Raw genomic sequence first — 19,915 nt, 5'->3', positions numbered from 1 at the left:
ATATATATATATATATATATATATATATATATATATATATATATATATATATATATATATATATTTTATTGAAATAATATATATACTTATTTATTTAATGCATGCATTAAACATTTAATTGTTGACATTTAAAAATATAGATGTTTTGAGTTTTTAATTTATAAAATATTCGGCACATTTGGCTGTACCTGCCCCAGTCCCATTTCAACCCATTTTTAGATTCTTACTTGTGTGATTTGTACTTGTGAGACATGTTTAAATTGGACCACAAAATGTTCTGTTCAAAATCTTTCTCAAGCAGTTAAGGCTGTGCAGAAGGATTGTCTTTTTATTCACTTCCATCGCATCATTGTTGCACCAGCGTATGCTACATGTAGTCACGTCAGTCGAATTCAAAACCTCTTAGAAATATTCATTGGTCCGTTCTTAATTATATCTTCATCTAGCAAAAATAGGGAATAGACCCATGATGGAAACTGTGAAAAACTGAAAGTCAGAGCGCTTCTAAGCTATGACCGCCTCCTCAGGCTTCTGGAGGTGAGGTTGATCTAAAGTTTAGCTGTTCCTGCAGCTTCTTCAGGTGAGAGCTGCTGTACTCTTTATGTTAAAGTGATGGAGCGGCTGCCTGACCGTGTAGAGAGGGGAAGATTCAGGTTCTGTACTTTCCTGTCTCCACCTGCAGTGCAGCCAAACTTCAGAGAAACTGCCTCAGCAGCATAACCAGTTAGACGGGGTGGCTGGTGGGAGGGACTTCCCAGTACTATTGGATAATTCAAAGAACGTAAGAATAGGAAAAGATTTTATGAAACTTAAGAACAAAGCTCCAATTTATATATATATATATATATATATATATATATATATATATATATATATATATATATATATATATATATATATATATATATATATATATATATATATATATATATATTTTTTATTTTTTCTGCAAAAGATGTAGGGGGCTGATTCAGGGCCCCCCTCTACCCTGGGCCTGGGACAACTGGCCCGGTTGTCCCCTTGTGTCGGCAGCCTTGCATACATACATAGATACATACATACATAGATAGTTCATAGATATATACAGGACATTTTCCATTTGTCAAGTAATGTGTTTCAGGTCCCCTATTGAAATTCTTCTTTGTTTTTTAGAAAAAGTATAATTTCTACAAAGGTCAATCATTTGTGCAAATATCAATTCATTACATTCATTAAATCCAGGGCGTTGTGATACGCTCATGTGTAGATGTGCTAACTGTGTGAAGTGCTTTGGAAGAATCTTTGTAAAAATAAGGGAATTATAATAGTGTTCCCTCTCTTTATGTTTCAAAGTTCCTGCTTAGACCTGCATATTTAAACTCTTTCCATCTGTTTCACAGTTTCTCTTTCACCAATAATACCGCAACATTAGATTTTGAAGAAAGATCGTACTTACAGAGCAGAACTTCGATAGCTGCTTCCTTCATTGCGGCTCTCAGGGTCTTGGACTGTTTTTGGTGTTATTTATGTAGACACAGAGTGAAACCCGCCCTCTTCCTGTGAGGGTCAGACTGTTTTAGGGTGCAAAAAGTTGTTCATAACTGGAACAGTAAGCTGATACAAAAACAACACAAATATGTTTCACTACAAAAACCAAAGACTTTAACTACCATTCCATAACACATTTAGCCTCCCTAAATGAGCTGCCAGCTATGTTTAAATAAAAACAAAACTCATTGTGGTTCAAAACAGAAGTTAGCCTTTTTTGCTTTCTGTGTAAAATGCTCAAGTGATAATGATAGTGGTTAAGGTAATAAGATGTATTGAAAATATATAGTCAGATAATCTTACTTTTCTTATCTTGTCCAGCAAAGGGGGCAGTTTATTCAAGAAAAGAAAAAGCTAGATTATGAACAGTAATATCCACACATCCTCAGGAAGAAAAAAAAATGGACACAGAATCCACCCATTCATAGGACGATGTAAACATGTGCTTGAAATGAATGAATGTATTTCTGATGCATGAACAAAAAACATAAAACGTTTTTTTTTGCATTTTGAGCTTCACTGCATTTGTGTGGGCCTTTAAGACTCCTCTGACTTGAATTAATGGAAAATTGGTTTTGTATTGGAAATGATTTACATCAATCATATTTCTCTCTTGTTTTGGCACGTGAAAAAACGTATGCTAGATGGGCAACATTTCACTTATCATAAGCCAGTCACAAAAACGTTGTGATGCAGCACTATGCAGTATGGGGACATGTCGACCAATGAGTTGACACAGGTGAAACCTCACATAGGGCAAGGGAAACCAAACATATTTAGCTATTTGTCACTTTGTTATGAGATGTTGTAATGTCAAATAATTTCAGCATGCAGCATTAGTTTACTGGTATAGCAAGCAAGCTGTGTTATTGCATTTAGATTAAGGTGACTAAAAAACCAAAATATCCAATCACTTTAAACTCCATCTTATTGTATTGGAACCTAAAAATGCTGTATGTTTTTATACCCATGGTGCTACAGTTAAGCTTACTCACCTGAGCCATATATAAATGTTACTTGACTTAAAAGTTATATTGAACTGAGCCTATTTATTTCAACTCAGTTTATTTCAATATTGCCAAATAACACATTTACTGAAGGTACTTTACAGAGACAATTCATTCAAATCAGCCAGTCAGAGTTTTTAAAAATTTCTAGTGTCTCGCCCCGCTCATGGGAACTGACAAAAATGGGAGACAGACGAGCAGATTCAAATGAACAATAATTTATTTTCTCCCAATTATTCCATTGAAGAGCTGCTCAGCCATTCAAAGAGGAGTGTGTATCAATGCTGCCTGTTCCTGTCTGGTCTGGAGGCCAAATCAAGCAGAGAGAATGACTTACTGGATATCAGTATTTAACAGCCATCAGGTGCTTTCAATTAGCAGCTTCTCTACCTGCTTCCTGAAAAGAACAAAAATAACAAACTGTGAAATGGCGACACCTACTGGACAGTAGGGGATCATCACACTAGGAAAAAACAGCTGTTTGCATCATGTCAGTGACTTTGCAGGTTTCCCTCCTCCGCCCCTGTCCCACCTTGACGATTTAGACCAGCTTATGCCTGATATATGAAAAATCTGGGAAAAACTCTGGCATACGTTGGATAGGTTATGGATACGTTTTGTATAAGTTATGAGCATGCTAAAGCACACGGAAACACGCTGAAGCACGTTGACATACATCAACATACGGCAAATACGTTGGCGTCTGCCAGGGTATGCCATACATGGGCTATAAGTTACTGGTAAGTTATCTGATGTGTTGAAACGTTTCTCCAACTTCCAGCTACTGTATAATGGCGTATTGGCAGCGTTTTGGTATAAAAGCGGTTCACAGGAGGAAACCGTCAGTTCTCCTCCAGACTTCATGGTAAGCGGACATTTTTCAAGAGATGGAGGGTCCGGCAAGGCTAAGACGGGAATACATACTAGCTGTCCTCCATCATCAGCATAATCTCATGAATTTGACTCTGTTTCAGTTGTAGAGTGAGCGTTTAGGTTATTGTGATGGATCCTCCCTGCATCCTCGGCCAGGACTATGACCACGGCGAACAAACTTCCTAGCAGACATGATGCTGAATCTGCTATGAATGCAGGCCTTCTTTCATTCTTTTTTCTTTTATCTTGTTTATTTATTTATTCAGCTTTTTTGTGTTTTTTTGGTATGCGGTAAACAGCAGCTAGTTAAGCAGCAGGGGTCATCGCTGCCCCACTCAGGACACTGGCTTTACTGGGCATTACGCTACTGTGTTTTATGCATAAGTTAGGCTGTCGCACATAAGTTTTGGATTCGTTATGAATACGCCCAAAATTGAAAAAAATTTATAGAAAGTTCAGCATATGGCAGCATTCAGGCATACGCTGGCTTAATTATATATTAACATACTCATGTTTCCAAGCAGTTTCATGCTTGGAAACATGCAAATGGAAACCGATGAGTGGGTCGTTGGGTTAGCCTGTAATACCTGAAACCTGTCTATGATTTTTAAGGGTCGGTCGTTAAGGAGGTACTGTTCACCGGTTGAAGAGGGGAGGTACATGGGGAGGGGAGTCCAGTGGATTGTTTTTTAAAACTTTTACGGAATGACTATGACCTGGATGACTGAGAATCTTCACCAGCATACAAAGGAAAATAATATAATTTCTATACAAAAGGGGAACTTTAAAGTTATTTTTTAATGTTCGCACGCTTGTAAATATTTACTCTAAAACTACCACAGCAAGACCCGAAGTACTAATCTCAATTGACGCTGAAAAATAATTTGACCGGGTTGAATGGGACTTTTTATTCACTGTACTAAAGAAATTTGGACTCGGCAATGTGCTCATTCCGTTGATACGTCTACCTTATGCACCTCCACAAGCAAATGTCTTTACTAATGGCATCCAGTCTAGCTTTTTCACTCTATCCTGTGGCACAAGACAAGGTTGTTCATTGTTTGCACTAGCTTTAGAGTCCTTGTCAATTTATTTGAGATCCTCCTCTACTTTTACTGCTATTGCACGATTGGCACAGAATTAAAGTTGTCATTTTAGGCTGGCTTTAGGTTTCTTGGGATAAACATTTCCACATGTTAAATTGTATTTTTTCCGCTAATATCTCACCTTTAATGATGTTAGGTTTATTATTTATACATTATGTGCATTGTTATTCTGTTAGCCAGATTAGACAGAGCAGAAGGCATTCCTTCACATTGTGGATGTTACTGTGTGTACGGAGGTCATCTAATCAAGACAGCCTAAGTGTCTTTAAGAGTACACAGAATATGGGCACATCTTGGAGCCGGTCTGATAGAGGATAGCTACCTGTAACCCTGAGGCATAGAAGCAAGCTGCATATGGGTCAGGGTATTGATGGCGTGTCACTTTCTGATACGGACAGCTAAGCATTCACATGCTGCAACCCATAGACTCATGAGCTATAAGAAGCAGGTGATGACGTTGTTCGGGGCTCAAACTTTGCCGGACGCTCGCGGATGTGATTTTTGAGACCACAGCTGTGCAAGCTCTAAGCATTTTTCTCTGTCCTGTAACGACCTGATCTGGAATTAACTCTGTTACTTTTTTACTCCTGTTTTATAGTCCTTTTTTATGTTTTTACCCAGTTTGAGTTAAGAGTAGTAAATAACTTGCTCCCAGGAAAAGAACCGTGAGGAAGCCCCCGAGGCACAACGGCTTTTTTAGGGGACATAACTTCCTCATTTTAACCTTTAATCAAAATGAAAATAGACCTACATAAATGGATAAGTCTTCCAATCTCATTAATAGGAAGGATTAACACAGTTAAGATGAACTTTTGCCCAAATTCCTTTTTTTGTTTGTTTCATTGTCTTCCAATTTTCCCTCCAAAACAGTTTTTCAAAACAATTGATCAAACTATCTTTGATTTCCTATGGTGTAAAGGCTCCCGGGATCCGCAAATCCATACCTTAAATATGTAAATTCAATGGAGGATTGACCTTTCCAAATTTCTAATTGTATTATTGGGCGGCACATATTCAGAAAATTTCATTCTGGTTCATTTTAGGACTCTGCCGTGGTGAGACTTGTAGGCTCACTCGTGCATCATCATCCTTAATTGCCCTGCTTACATTTTCTATTTCATCCAACCTTTCTGGTTTTACAAATAATTTAGTGGTTCTTTCCACACTTAGAATTTGGTATCAGTTTAGGAGGAAATTCAAATTTAAGTCAGCATCTACTTTAACTCCTAAACTAAAGAATCATTTATTTCAACCTCCATTAATAGATATAAAATAGAAAATCCCTTTATTGTCCCACAATGGGGAAACTGGGAAATATAGATCAAACTTTCCCAGCCTGGCATAATTAATGCCTGAAATGTTTTAAGGAGTTTTACAAGCATGGGAGCTGTTAAACTATGACCTACTTGAAAAATTTACTTATTTCTAAAATTTATAATGAACTGCTGTCTTTTGACTGCTTGCCAATAACTAACGTTAGGGATGCCTGGAATGAGGAACTGGACTTAAACCTGGAGGATGACTGACGGGATGCTGCTCATAACAAAATTCATACAGGCTCATTCTGCACCCGTCTTAGACTTACACAATTTATGTATATTTATCCCATATGTTTTATTCTTGTCCAATACTTTCTTGCTTGCTGGTTGAATTACTTTGATACCATGTCAAATATACTTTGTTTTGGTTATAAAAGCCTCCCCCCAAACAGGAAAAATATAATGCAACCATTTCTGGCATTTATGTAATCATATTTAGTTACTTTAACACAGTTGTTTTATGTTAGCAGGTTAGGACATAAAATAATTGTGTTGAATTAACTAAATATGATTAAGTAAATGCTAAAAAGGGTTGCATTATTTTTTTTTCAGCGCACGTTGCTATATTTGGGCTATCCGAGAACCATAACCAGTTTGCCTCTAACCAATCAGATATTTTAGCATTTACTTAATTTCTGGCAAGAGAGTAGAGTACTTTCCGTGCCAACAAAGTAATAAAATCACCCTAGGAGGTTGATTGTATGCCTTATTCTTATTTCCTTGAGATGCACAATATTTGTATGGTGTCAATATAATTATCTTAAAAGATGATATGTTACCCAATATGAAGTGGATATACAATTCTATTGTAAGATGCATTACTTCCTAATGAAAATGTGTAAAAAAAAAAAAAAAAAAAAAAAGAAAGTTACTGTAAATGCTATAATAAAGAAATGCAGATTTTCATTAAACTGTGAGGAAGTAAAAAACTAAGAAAAAAACCCATTTGTACTTATTTATTTTAACAACAGATTTTTTATAGTTTGGTAAATACCCAGTGCCAGTGCTAAAAATAAAATGCTGTATTGTTTACTTAAAGGGGAAAACCTTTTTCTTTTTGTTTGTTTTTTTTAAATTGGGCCCTTGATTTTACATTATTCCATCATGTTCTACTCACCCATATGAGTTTTGTGTCATTTGGAGCCGTTCTGAAGATATTCCGTTAGGTTCTATCCAACTAAAGTCTTCCTATGGGCAACGACTTGAAGGCACAAACTAAACTGTTCCTAATATATTCTTTATGGTACGCCAGCATTCATAACATGTAGGCGAATCACTGTCCCCCAGACATTCGCGGTTATATTTTTTATATTTATATCTTTAAAACAAAGCAGAGTGTGTATGACATCATCCGTGCGCCGGACTGGAGTTGTGACAGGCAGCCCGGGCCACAGGCGGCTACGCTCTACCCCTTCTATTCATTCTAGCTAATCTGAATCGTTCAATTCCATTTCTAGAGCAAGTGGAGAGTGGTAGCAGCACTAGACATTTTCCAGGCATGTGAGGAAAACTAGCAGCAGTTCAGCGGACAGGAAGAATGAATGGTAGCCGGCGCGCTCGGATGACGTCATACACACTCCGCTTTATTTTTAAACCATGCAACATGTAACATGTTACAGTCCCAGAGAGCTGCAGAAGCACAGACCCTGCTCCGATTCAAATTTTTCTCAAAAACCAGCCTAAGTTATAAAAAGAGAAATAAATGGCTTAAGCGAAATTTGCTCACTGAGAAAATATAACAGGAATACAGTAAATAAAAAGCATATCACTTGTTAAAAATAAAAATAGCGAAAAAATTGAATTGTTAGGTTAAAAGTTGTTTTTTTTGGCAGTTGCCATACTGCTCCACTTGTTTCATGCATATAAATTGCTTTATTATAATTATGCAGGGAGTTTTACAGTTTATATGGACACTACAATGTAAGTAGAGCAGAAAAACAGAAGAAAAAGGAAAAAAGAGAAAAAAAAAGAACAAAAAAAAAACACGCCAAGCAGAAAAAAGCTTCCACAATGCCACAGTGGACACCAGACACCAACCCGCCCACAACCGAAAATAAATAAATAAATAAATTAATTAATAATTAAAATTAAAATAAATAAAAATTCCCCCATGCAAGAGGAGAAATGCAAGCGGAAAAACCGGAGCCCAAAACAAGACCCAAGACCTGCACCTCACCATGCCGTGCAGCTCCCCTCCCCCCCGAACCGATACCACAGAACCGGCATCGGAAAAAGCACCGCCCAGGAACCGCCATCGAAGTGAAGGCACCGACACCGAAAATCCCCAAACAACACCCAGCCCCACCCTGAAGTGGATCCAGTCCCGGGCCCCAGGGATCCGAGGCCCCAGGGGCGCCCAACCCCCAGACTGCACAGCGGGAGCTGCAGAACGAAGGCATGTTTCATGACATGAGGTCGACCACGATTCAATGTGGCGTTCAGCCCAGTTTATATGGGGATTATGTCGTTCCAGCCACTCAAAACCAAGCACCAAGGGAGAACATGTAGAAGGAAGAACAAAAAATGTCAGAGTTTCACGATGATTTCCAGAAATCAAAAGCTCTAGAGGTTGCGTTTGATGGGTAACCTGATGGAGTCTCTTCCCATCAATAGCAGAGACACTAAGTGGCTTGGTTAAAGGGACAGTTTCGATCTGTAGCTGCAGAACCAGGTTTGAATCTATCAAATTACGCTCACATCCAGAGTCGATAAAAGCTGACAATGTGAGATTCTGGTTGGAGAAAAATAGGGTGGCTGGAAGCATCAAATGACGAGACTTTTCAGTTTTCAAATGGCCCGTCAGACTCCTCAGTTCCTCTGACGGGCCCTGGCTTTTGACTTAGCTGGGCATGAAGCAATGAAATGGCCGGTCTCACCACAGTAGATGCACAATTTACCCCTGAAACGTCTTAGTCTTTCCTCAGGGGTTAGCCTTGTGTGTCCAACCTGCATAGGTTCGGCTTCCGTCTCAACTGAGTGAGAGACCTGGACAGGCATAGAGAGAGACTGGGTTTTAGGCCTCGGCTTGGAAACGGGTTCTGTGGATCCAGAAAAAACAGAGGCATTATTCAATGCAGGGGCTGACACAAAAAAACTTTGACTCTTTTGTCTAGAGCTGTCTCTAGCACGAAGTCTGTTGTCCAACCTAATAGTTAGGCGGATTAAATCCTCCAGACTAGCTGGTTCGTCGAGAGTTGCAAGTTCATCTTTGATATTGTCATTCAAAGCCTTAAAATATGCACTTTTAAGAGCACATTCGTTCCATCCGGAAGCTGCGGCTTTGACCCGGAAGTTGATGGAAAAATCCGCTACTGAGGAACTTCCCTGTCTTAAATTCAGCAGAGCTCGAGAGTCAATTGTTTGATCAGAGTCCTGATTAAACACCTGGGAAAATTCAGAAACAAATTCAGAAAAAGTACATCTGAAGCTGTCCTCGGAGGCAAACCTTGCCTCCGCCCACTCTAGGGCTCGTCCGGTTAGTTGGGACAAAATAAAAGTTATTTTCTTCTTATCAGTAGGAAAACTGCCAGGAGAGTTCTCAAAAATAAGACGGCATTGAAACAAAAAACCTTTACAGTCTTTCAGATTACCTGAGAACTTTTCAGGGAGACTAGGACGGAACTCTGGAGATGACGTCACAGCCGGTGACCTTAGAGGTGGAAGTGGATCCGGAAACGGACGTGCTGTTGATGCAGCGTTAGCGCTACCCATGTAGCCTGCAAAAGTTTTAAGCATTTGTTTTTGGTAATCGACCATGGTATGTAACTCACGGAGGGTTTGAGCTTGTCCTTGGATCTGAGCGTCTTGCTCCTCTAGCCTCCGACGGAGGTGGCCTGCTGGGCTTAGTGTTTGGCCGCAGTGTTCTGTCATGATTGGTTACAGAGTAAACCCAATATGCAGAACACACACAGAGGCTGATAAAAAGTTTAACAAGGTTTATTGTAAACACAAGCACATGAATATTGCACAGGAACTGGTTCGGGCCTGGGGGCAGGTTCACTGGAGTCTGCAGGGATGACAGTTAAGTTAGCGCATGGACTGATGAGTTATTAGTCTTTGAGTTTGCTGATGAATACCTTGAAGGAGTCCGGGTTTCTCTTTGAGAGAGGAAACTGTTGGGTCCAGAGACTGTTTGTTCAGCAGAGTCCAATAACTGCTTCAGCGTCTTACTTCTGACCTTGAGGGCAGACCTTGATTTGGGTTTCCAGCTCTTAGCCAAGAGCTGCAAGGGAATCCAGAGAAGAGTGGAGCTCACGAGGGCAGGCTAGACAGGTTAAGCTCATCCAGAGCTTCACGAAAAGACAGGATTCCTGTGAGGCAAAAACAAGGAACAGTTAGAATCTTATCTCAACAGGAGATAGCAAAGATTCTCAGGTTTACTAGGCTCAGGTGCTAACCAAACTAGATCAACACTGCGGCGTTGAGGCAAGGTCTGAATGCAGTTTAAATAGTGGATCCTCTGATGATGAGATGGGCCACAGGTGTGTTGGAGGCTCAGCTCAGGAGGACCCACGGCGCACTCTGCTGGAGGAAGGTGGTACAGCTCCAGATCCCAACACTACCAGGCCAGTAGCCCACGTCCGCCACCACGGAACCCCCCAAGAGCACCTTACTTTTCCAATTCATGAGGATAGTTTTCTCTGCGATACATAATGCAGTGAAGGCCATGCAAACTGATTTTTTCCCCATAGAGCTTCCCTCAAAGTCACCCAGCAAGCATACTGGAGGGGAAATTGGGATTTTACAACCCAGGCACAGTAATAGATCCTTACATACCTGTACCCAGAATCTCTGAACCGGCGTGCATAACTGTAATGCGTGAAAATAATTATCAAGTTGATAGGTTTTTTGTTTTTTTTTTAAAACAGACTTTTTGTCAGAAGAGGCATTCATTGTGCCTTTTTGTGGATCTCTCCACACAAAGGCACCAACCAGACACACAATAGCCTAAACACTTTAATCTTAGATTAAATCTGTTCTATTTTCAGAAAAAGATGGTTATTATTCACATTTTTACAAATCATTAACCTAAGTATTAAAAAGCATTAAATTGACACCTGCCAACCCACCAAATGTAGATAAGTTTTATGATGGGTGGGTGAATAAGGCCCCGTCCACACGAAGACGAACCCTGGCCTAAACGCACAAATTTTTCACCAAACCAGCCTCTCATCCACACGAAGCCGGCGTTTCGGGGGTCTGTAAACGATCTTTTTTTTATTCAGCCTTCAGAGTGGGAAGATTTTGAAACGCCGTTTTCGCGTCTCCATCTTTACGCTCTAACCGCATTTTTTTTTTTACACGCATGCGTCATAGCGTCGCCTCTAAACACGCATGCGCGACACAGTATCACAACAACAATGGCGCCGTACTGTGTTGAATGGTTGCTGCTCATGCTACTCCCCCTGCTGTCGGGCTTACAACAGAATCTTCTTCTTCTGGAATATCTCCAGGAAGAACAGAGCAATATCAATAACATAGTTCAGCACCTGAATTTTACTGAACCACGAAAATGGACCCGCAGGGCAACCATGTATAAATATTAGTGCGCATGCCCAACATTTCGTCGCCTATTTTTGCTTTGGCACCACAGCGCCACTTACAGGCCTGGCATACATTTTGCAGCGTTTTCATGCATTCGTGTGGACGATCACATTTATTTTACGTCTCCTTCTTTACGGCAAACGTTTTGGAAAATATCATCGTTTCATGTTCGTTTTGACTTCGTGTGGACGGGGCCTAAGTCAACATACCTGCCACATTGGCAGTAGCCAGTAAGACAACACGAGCCTGAGCAAGTGTTGTATTGCTGACCAATCACACAGCTTATTGTTATGTTAAGCAAACCCTGCTCTTTTCTTGGATTTTTAACCAGAATCTGGCGCCATATAATTGAACTGAAGAGACCACAGGCTGGTACTGACCAACAGAAATTTGAGGGGGAAGATGATTCAAAAGGGATTTGAAAAAGTTGTTTTTAAACAAAGTGGGAAGGAATGACAAGGCTCACGACTGGCGGGTATCACAACATTGTCAGGGCTGACATATGTATGGCTCAGAGAAATGGAGATCGGTGGAGACCACAGAGAACCGAGCTGCTGCAGAAGGAAGCAGAGGTGAGTTTCTCCTCCTCTTCTTCATTTTAGGACTCAGAGCCTCAAAGGGTTTTTCTAACGTTGCCTGACCTTGACTTTACAGTCAAATATGGCTTGGATTCTGTTAGTTACGTTATTGTTGTGACTGTTATCGTTGTTTTTATCTAAATGTTAATGAAAATATTAGGCTCGTCTTGAAACAGACATTAAACTTAAAATATGTACAAAAATAAGAATATATTTTGATATTCATAAGATGGAAAAAGAAAGAGTTAAACCTGGATGTAGACAGTGCCAATGTATCTGCTATACAGTTAATTGGATTTGCAGCTGGTTGTAAACTAAATAAATGACACCATCACTAAGATGATTGGATGTTTGCATTTCTGTAATTTTCTGTTCTAGATTAGCCAACAGCACTTGTTTATTCTGTACAATTTCAATACCCAAGCATTTTTATAAGTTGTCCATCTTTATTTTAAGCATAGAAAGTTTGGCTGTGTTATAAAAAAATAAAATAAAAAAATAAATAAACTTTAGCTGCTTGATTTAATAATCAACTGGGCTAGTAGCCAAAAAGTTGACTACATGCCCTGGTATCAAAAGTCAATGACCTTGTCTGTGTCAAGGGCGTAGGTTTGATTTCCACTTTGGTAGGGACACTATTGCTCCTAAGTTTCATTAATGCCATTTTACCTATGCAAAAATATGCATGCTTTTTTAATGCTTAATGTGAGCATCAGAGTGCATTTCATTTAAAGAGAAAAGCAGCATTTGTTGCTACATTTATACTAATTTTATAAGCACTACATACACTAGATGCTGTTTATAAATGTTTGAAGCGTCACTGGCTCTGATGAATGTGGAATTAGGACTTTTTTCCACTTTGAAAAGGTTTGCATTTAAACTTACCAGTGACTAAAACAGTGGGTAAATATGTGCCAATTTAACCAACTATAGTCTAAATATGCCCGTTAAATGAGGATTTATATATTTATTTACATTTAGTAGCATCATCCACAAAACACAACACTGAGAATGGGATTAAATTTATTCCAATATAAAATCACTTTTAACAATTATTAAAAGAAAATATAACACCATCTTGTCTGTAATGTAATAATATTCAAAATAAACAGCCGGATACAAAAATTTTTACCAAAAACTAATGTTTGTAATAATTAACTTATGAACTGCGTGGAAATCTATACATTTTTGGCTTTATCGTATTTTTAAAAGTAGAAATAGTCAAAGAAATATCAATATTATGTGGAACCATAATTATGCTTTCTAAACAAAAAACATCATATGTTTAGGCGCCATCTCATGTTGTTATACTCTATAAAAGAAATAACACCTGCTATTTATAGCTGAACTGCCTCAAAGGGACTTCATAAAATGAAAACAGTATTTGCAATAAATTATTGTTAACCCTCACATTTTCTTTTTCAGTTGGCTGTGGCTAAGAATCAGCAGCTTTCACCTGTTTTAGAGTAGATAGAATGAAGTTTTTTTATTTTTTTATTATTAGGACTAGTTTCGTAGCCTTATTTTATTTGAAGTAACTAGCGTGAATAAAATTCATATTTCTTGCTCCAAGCACACACACGCATACGGACTAGAAAACAGCCAATCAGGAAGAGGGAAGGCGGAACTTGAGGCAGAACAACCAATGAGAGTGGAGTTAAACAGATGAGTTACTGACTTTAAGGGACAGGACTCAGATGGAGCGGCAGCAGCAGCTGCTTAGCGGTGGAGCTGCTAGAGGAAAAGAATTGGCTGTGATCCCACACAGTGATCCACCACGCTGAATTTTAAATTATAAAAATGTTATTAAAATCCAATTATCGGTAGGGACAAATAGTTCGGTCCAAAATGTTGGTAGGAACATGTCCCTATGGTCCCTATGCAAACCTACGCCCATGCTCTGTGTAACTTTCATAAAAAAAACGATGTGTTTTAATATTCTATTTGTTTTTATTTGTTATAGACAGAGCAGCCCAAAAAAATCCAAGTAAACATCATAAAAATTTTATAAAATTTATAATTGTATAAAACTAATTGTTCTAAACCATAGAAACATTTTTTCTCTTTGCACTGAAAATCCTTCCTCTATAGAAATGTATCATTGTCTTTTTTTTTTTTTTTTTTTTTTTTTTTTTACAAAAAGAAGTGGTTTTACATCAGGACTTTGAAACTGATAATATCAATTCATGGGGTTTCGCTTTAGGATTTACAGAAAGAGAAACAGAGGACAGCTTTGTCAGAAGTTAAGCTCCGCCCATGTTTTGGGTGGTAGAGTATATAAAGGCTACGGTACTGACAGCAAAAACTTCCACTGGGTAAATTTTATGTTTGTGTGACTTTTTTGGAACTTACAGTGATCATGATTTTCTTGATCTTTGTTTTTCTCCTGGATGCATTTTGTTCTGTGTCTGCAAAAGGTGAGCTGTTTCTGAGTAATCCATGTGTGGGTAACTGTGCATTGTCATTGCTCCTTCATTCTGCCTCTTCTCTGATTAAAAACATAAGTCTATACACGTCTCATGGTTTAAAAAAAAAAAAAAGTGAAATTACTAATAGAGAAGTACAGGTGGTGTTTCTGGAAGGATTGCTTTTTTGCTGTGATATTTATCTTGTTTTGGTTTTGGACTCAAAGTGAATTAAACACAAAATCTGTCCAATCTTTTTTTTGTGTGGTTATTTTCATATTTGCAGCCAGAGCAAATGACAATAAAACAGATCAAAAATATTCAGTTTATGTATGATAAAAATATATTTTTTAAAATAAATGTATAAATTTTGCTTAGCAGTATTTCACCCATTTAATCTTATCTGTTCACTAATTGTTCAGTAAATGTCATAGTCTAAATCCAGTACATAAGTTGATATGGCAAAGTAATCTTTACAGGATATCAGCAGTTTATCTTTTTATATCCAGCAATCTTCCTGTCTGTCCATCCTCAGTGGGTCACCCCACAGCTTTCTGCACTACAGCCATTACTGCCTGCCAGCTTGAGCCACAGCAAGATGTTCAATAGCTGCTTTCTCTTAAGAGATGGTCATCCCTGGTGACAAGGTGACAATAGCCATTACTGGCTGGGGGCAGGGTGGGCGTTTCAGTGGGTTGGGTACCTGCTCTGGTGTATAGGGGTGGCTGTGGTAGCGTGAGGCAGTCTGATATCAGTCTGTTAATTCCTGAGTCCATCTCTGTTAATCTGCTCTGTGTTGTTTCTCTGCTGCAGGTGAGAACAAAACTGCTGTGATCGGAGATGAGGTCATTCTGCCATGTAGTGTTGAGGAATTTATGCCTCTGGAAGTGATGGAGTGGAGCAGAGCTGGAACACATCCAGAATATGTTCTAATTTTCAAAAATCAAAGCTCAGATGTAGATATCCCAGTACAACGCTATGAGGGCCGAGTAGAGCTGATGGACAAAAAGAAAGGAAACATGTCTCTGGTTCTGAAGAACGTGACGGCTGAGGATGGAGGAACATATAAGTGTTATGTTATGAGAGAAACAGGCCGCAGGAAGAGAGCCAACCTTGAAGCTGTCAACACAGTCTACCTGAATGTTCATCCTCGTCCTCCTCCAGGTCTCTTTGTTTCTTGATCAGAACCTCCAGCAGCCTTCTGGTTTACAATGGTTAAACAACATCTAAGATCAGATGTTGGTTTATGTTATTTAATCAGACCGTAGAAAGCAGCTGGTCTGAGAGCTGAATATGCTATGTTCATCTCCTACCTGATGGGTCAGACTAACACCTGGTTCTGTTTAACAGAGAATAAACATACACAAAGGGAGGAAGGAGAGAACAGGGATGGAGGAAACAAGGATGAAGAGGAAACACTTGGAAACAGTCGAGGACATGTTGCATCTATTGTAGCTGCCTTTGTTGCAATGGCTGTTATAGTTTCAGTGATGGTTGATGCTGCGATTAGATGGAAGAAGATCAAGAATTATAGACATTCTCCTCAGGATGAAAAAGAAACACCTCAGATTGCCTGACTTAAAGTTTCACTCTTTCATTGTTTGTGGTTCCCCACTATACCAAACATGTGACCCCCTCTGTGAACGGCTACCTTGTCGTGGTGGAGGGGCTTAAATGATTAACCTCTTCTGGGTGATTAGTTTTAGGTTCTGCCAAACTAGAGGAGGAATCAAACAAAAAGCTGTTCAAATTACTTACACGTGTGTGGTACGGTGTGGGGACCAAGACAATGAAAGAATGTAGAAGTATTGATAGAAAAAGCCATGGTGGATCCTTAAATGTGTAAACGATCATTTTATTTTTGAATAAAAATGGATTTTAGCATCAGAGGATTAAGTGTTATATTTTCTTACAGATAAATATTGTTTATAGATTTTGCTTTTATCCTTTCATTATTCCTTATTCTGAATCACACAGAAATACCTCCTTTCACCTCCTTCACTCCATGGTAGCAAATCGGCCTTGAAATATGTTAGAAATACATCCCAAGAGAGATGTTTTCACATGCTTGATGGTCAGATTTTATTATTTTATTTTCAGCACGTTATAATCTCAGAGTGTTTATCAGGTCATAGGCTCAGGTACTTTTTACCATTGTGCACACATGGTCATCATGCATATATGTAAGTGGGTGATTTTCATGCTGAACTTCTTTGGTTAAGTTCAGGTAAACTTTAGCCTAGAATATTATTCTGTTTTATTCACTCAGTTGTGTCCTAACAGAGCTAACAGGCTAAATATTATAATAAAAAGAAAATTTGAGCCGTTGAAGGAATTGCAAGACCAAAGTTACCTTAGGTTATACATAAAAGAGAAAGTATAATGTAGGCTAATATTTTAAGATGTTTTTTCTTTATTAGTTCAGAGACCTCTGGACTTAAAATGTAAATAAAGCTAAATGGCAGAAGGGCTGAGTTTCATTTCCTCATATCAGTCATTAAAGCTGATATGTCATCCTGTTCAGGCGTGTCTCCAGTAGATTTAATTAACCCTTCCCCCAGTCCAAACATCAGAACCAGTCTGACTCTAACCCGCCCTTTGGTTTTTGTTCCAGGACATACTGCACCTTTGTGCTTGATTTGAATAGAGGACAAACCCAGAAACAGGTTTCTGCCAACATTAAAACTACATTTCCGTGTTTAGGGTTGGGTTCCTCCTGTTTCTCTAAAGAAAATCTAAAGCGTCCTTATTACAGAAGTATAGGATAAAACCCAGACTGCCTGATTTTTAATACAAGCTGCTTTACTTATTTTATTTTCCTTCTCTGTCTGAATTATTAAAGTAAAAGAATATATTTTTTGGTTTAAGTCAGAAAAAACAGTTTTGTCTTTATCAGAGATCATGGCATGACAGTTCTTCATAATGACTCTATTCATCTCTCTCTCTGTTTTGCCTGCAGCAGATAAGGGTAACATCAGCAATCTGATCTTCCTGCACTGTAGGCAAAACTAGGCCAAGATGGCGGCAATTTAACTGTGTCTTCTTTCAGGTTTTGGTTTTCTGCTAACAAATAATTAGATTAGATTAAATATAAATTTATTTTATATTGTGTCAGATCAATGTAGCTCATTTCTGTCTTAAAGATTCTTAACAAATCTAGTTGCCAAACAGTTAATAAAAGAGAAACAGTTTTTTAATTAAAAAAGAAAATTTGCGTTAAGTGAGGAAGATTAAAGTCGTTAAGTTGCAGCAATCTCTTATGGTGAGTGTGCATCTAGCAACACCCTAGAGATGAAGACCCCAGCAAGATTCAAAATGACAAAAAACTGCTTCATTACAAGACTATGGAGTATCACCTTGTGGTCTGAAGACGAGCATATAGTATATTTTCAATCATTATCAATACAAGATGGCTGCTGATTTGATACATCTGCTGATTAGCTTTAAAGAAATGTGTAATATCAAATATTATGACAAGAATGTGACATCTAAAGTTTATGTTGAGCTCTTTACTCTTTGAGTAACTTAAAGGTATACTATGCAACCGGTGCTGATTTTCCAGAGAGGCTCCCCCCAGAGGGCAAAAGTAAAAGTCCACTGTCATAAATATGCTCAGCTGTTCTCCTGGTTTCTCCGTCAAGCCAGGCGCGGTTGTTTTGAGCTTAGCAGACAGGCGACCGCAACGAATCACCATGTCTACTGCGGTAAGTGACTATTTTGTTCCAATTTTCGAGTTTGAAAATTCTCGCTGGTTCCGCCATGATAACTGCAGAAATATCGCCACTGCGCTAGCAACGAGCATGCCTTTCACTGGGGGCGTGTAGCAGTTCTCGCCGTAAAGCAAGACCGACCATCGCCATGCACGAGACTTCTGAGCCTGTGGGTGCGGGCCGAGGGCTCCTGCAATTGCAAGTACGGTATTTCCCTTTGTTCGACCTGAAATGACTCATTTAATCATCCAAAACGTTATGGAACACATTAATTAACTGAAAAATGTTGCATAGTATGCCTTTAAGCTTCAGCTTATGGGACTATATCTATATTTCATGAAGTTCTTAGCCATTGGTATATACCTAACTAGAGTCCTGCACGGGTCGAGTTTTACCAACCCACACCCGCCCGAACCCGTTAGGATGACTACCGAACCGGACCCGTCACCCACGGATATCTTTAATTCAAATCCGAACCTGACCCGACCAGTTGATATTTAACCCACAACCCGACCCGTTAACACATCAAGTAATAGGCTATAGCACGCTGCGCTGCAGAACAGCGCCATTAACACTGCAGCAGACGTGTATGCACTGACTGTGGCCTTTTTGGAGGGAAGCCCACACTGCCGGCAGGGCTTTAAGCTACAACAAGGGTGACCCCAGTGCCTGATTAATACAACATTTCTGATGTCCATAACAACACACACGCATAAAAAAAAAATCACCAACTACCCGCCCGCACTAAAAAATATCCGCCCGACCCCCAACCCGTTTATTTTTATTTATGTATTTTTCACCCGCAAAAGAGCATTTTTGCAGGTGACCCGTCGGGGACCCACGGGTACCCGACCCGTTGCAGGACTCTATACCTATCCACCGATAATATTAGATCATATGCAATCTTGTATGCCAAAGTTATTTTATTTTTATTTATCTTTAATAACAAATTAAGAAAATGGCAACTAAGAAGTTTGCATAACACATATATTAATGGGAAAGAAATCTGAACTTCATGTCAGAGGAACTAAGGTGGTGAAGCAGATGGGCCTGTTTGAGTTGATGAAGGAAGGAAGGCAACTGAAGGCTGTGATCCAAGAGAAAGACAAGAAGATTGAAGAACTGGAGCAAAAAGTTGAATATTTGGAGCAATAAACAAGACTGGATGACCTGGTGATATCTGGCCTTGAGACAAACCACTGCTACTACGCATGGATTACAGCACATGACCAGCGGGGAGAAGATGCACCAAGAGGTGAGCGGCATTCCCTTCAACAGTAGATTAAGTTCCTTCAGAAAAAACATGTCTTTGGACTGTAAAACTATATCTGCCTTCAAAACAGGGAGGAAAACTGACGGGTACAGTAATATGTATGAATGAGCATCTTACAAGGAGAAATTATGAAATTGCAAACTAAAACTAAAAATTTTAATGTGTGTTTTTTTTTCTGTAAATAAAGAATTATGCTGCCAATTTTAGATAGTTTGATCTATAAGAAATAAAATGAGTTAGGAAATATCATTGAAACAGAACCACTTCCATCAGACAATGAATATGACTTGTGAGTACAATTCTGAACATAACTAAAACCGTGAACCAGATGGTTTTTCATTTTTCCATTTTAACAGCAGGAGTCGTTACAACAGTTTTTCCAAAATAAAAGATTATTTTCAACAACTCCAGACAAAATCCAGTGGAACTGGCTTAGCGATGACAGTGAACTGAAAGATAGATCAGAGGGTTATGAAATGGATACCCAAAACACAGCTAACAAAAGCGGAGGGGTGTGGCTTGTGTATGAGGTCAGAATTTAAATGTAAGGTTATTGATGTCAATAACTATAGA

At 38.9% G+C, this 19,915-nt stretch overlaps 2 protein-coding genes across 2 annotated transcripts in view; one reads left to right on the top strand and one right to left on the bottom strand.

The window, feature by feature from the left end:
* LOC119798651 (high affinity immunoglobulin gamma Fc receptor IB-like) overlaps positions 1 to 1,497 on the bottom strand; it is a 15,765-nt gene extending 14,268 nt beyond the window's left edge. The window contains exon 1 of the mRNA XM_038308207.1: positions 1,436 to 1,497. Within this exon, the coding sequence (XP_038164135.1) occupies positions 1,436 to 1,466 (31 nt within the window). The 5' untranslated portion in view covers positions 1,467 to 1,497. The remainder of the gene's footprint in view (positions 1 to 1,435) is intronic.
* Positions 1,498 to 14,279: 12,782 nt separating this feature from the next.
* On the top strand, positions 14,280 to 15,985 carry LOC119798623 (V-set domain-containing T-cell activation inhibitor 1-like). Its single transcript, XM_038308174.1, has 3 exons — positions 14,280 to 14,371; positions 15,173 to 15,523; positions 15,710 to 15,985. Exons 1-3 carry the CDS (start codon positions 14,314 to 14,316, stop codon positions 15,934 to 15,936), a joined length of 636 nt encoding a protein of 211 aa, XP_038164102.1. The 5' UTR covers positions 14,280 to 14,313; the 3' UTR covers positions 15,937 to 15,985.
* The last annotated feature ends 3,930 nt before the right edge of the window (positions 15,986 to 19,915 follow it).

Source organism: Cyprinodon tularosa, unplaced genomic scaffold (genome assembly GCF_016077235.1).
Source record: "Cyprinodon tularosa strain WSP-4 unplaced genomic scaffold, ASM1607723v1 ctg631, whole genome shotgun sequence".
Lineage (NCBI taxonomy): Eukaryota > Metazoa > Chordata > Actinopteri > Cyprinodontiformes > Cyprinodontidae > Cyprinodon > Cyprinodon tularosa.
This window is presented reverse-complemented; position numbering and strand designations above follow the sequence as displayed.

Bases quoted from the DNA above. Each gene is read 5' to 3' on its own strand.
- LOC119798623 (XM_038308174.1), top strand. From the start codon at position 14,314: ATGATTTTCTTGATCTTTGTTTTTCTCCTGGATGCATTTTGTTCTGTG. The intron at 14,372-15,172 runs GTGAGCTGTTTC...TCTCTGCTGCAG, and splicing joins TTGTTCTGTGTCTGCAAAAG to GTGAGAACAAAACTGCTGTG. The intron at 15,524-15,709 runs GTCTCTTTGTTT...TCTGTTTAACAG, and splicing joins TCATCCTCGTCCTCCTCCAG to AGAATAAACATACACAAAGG.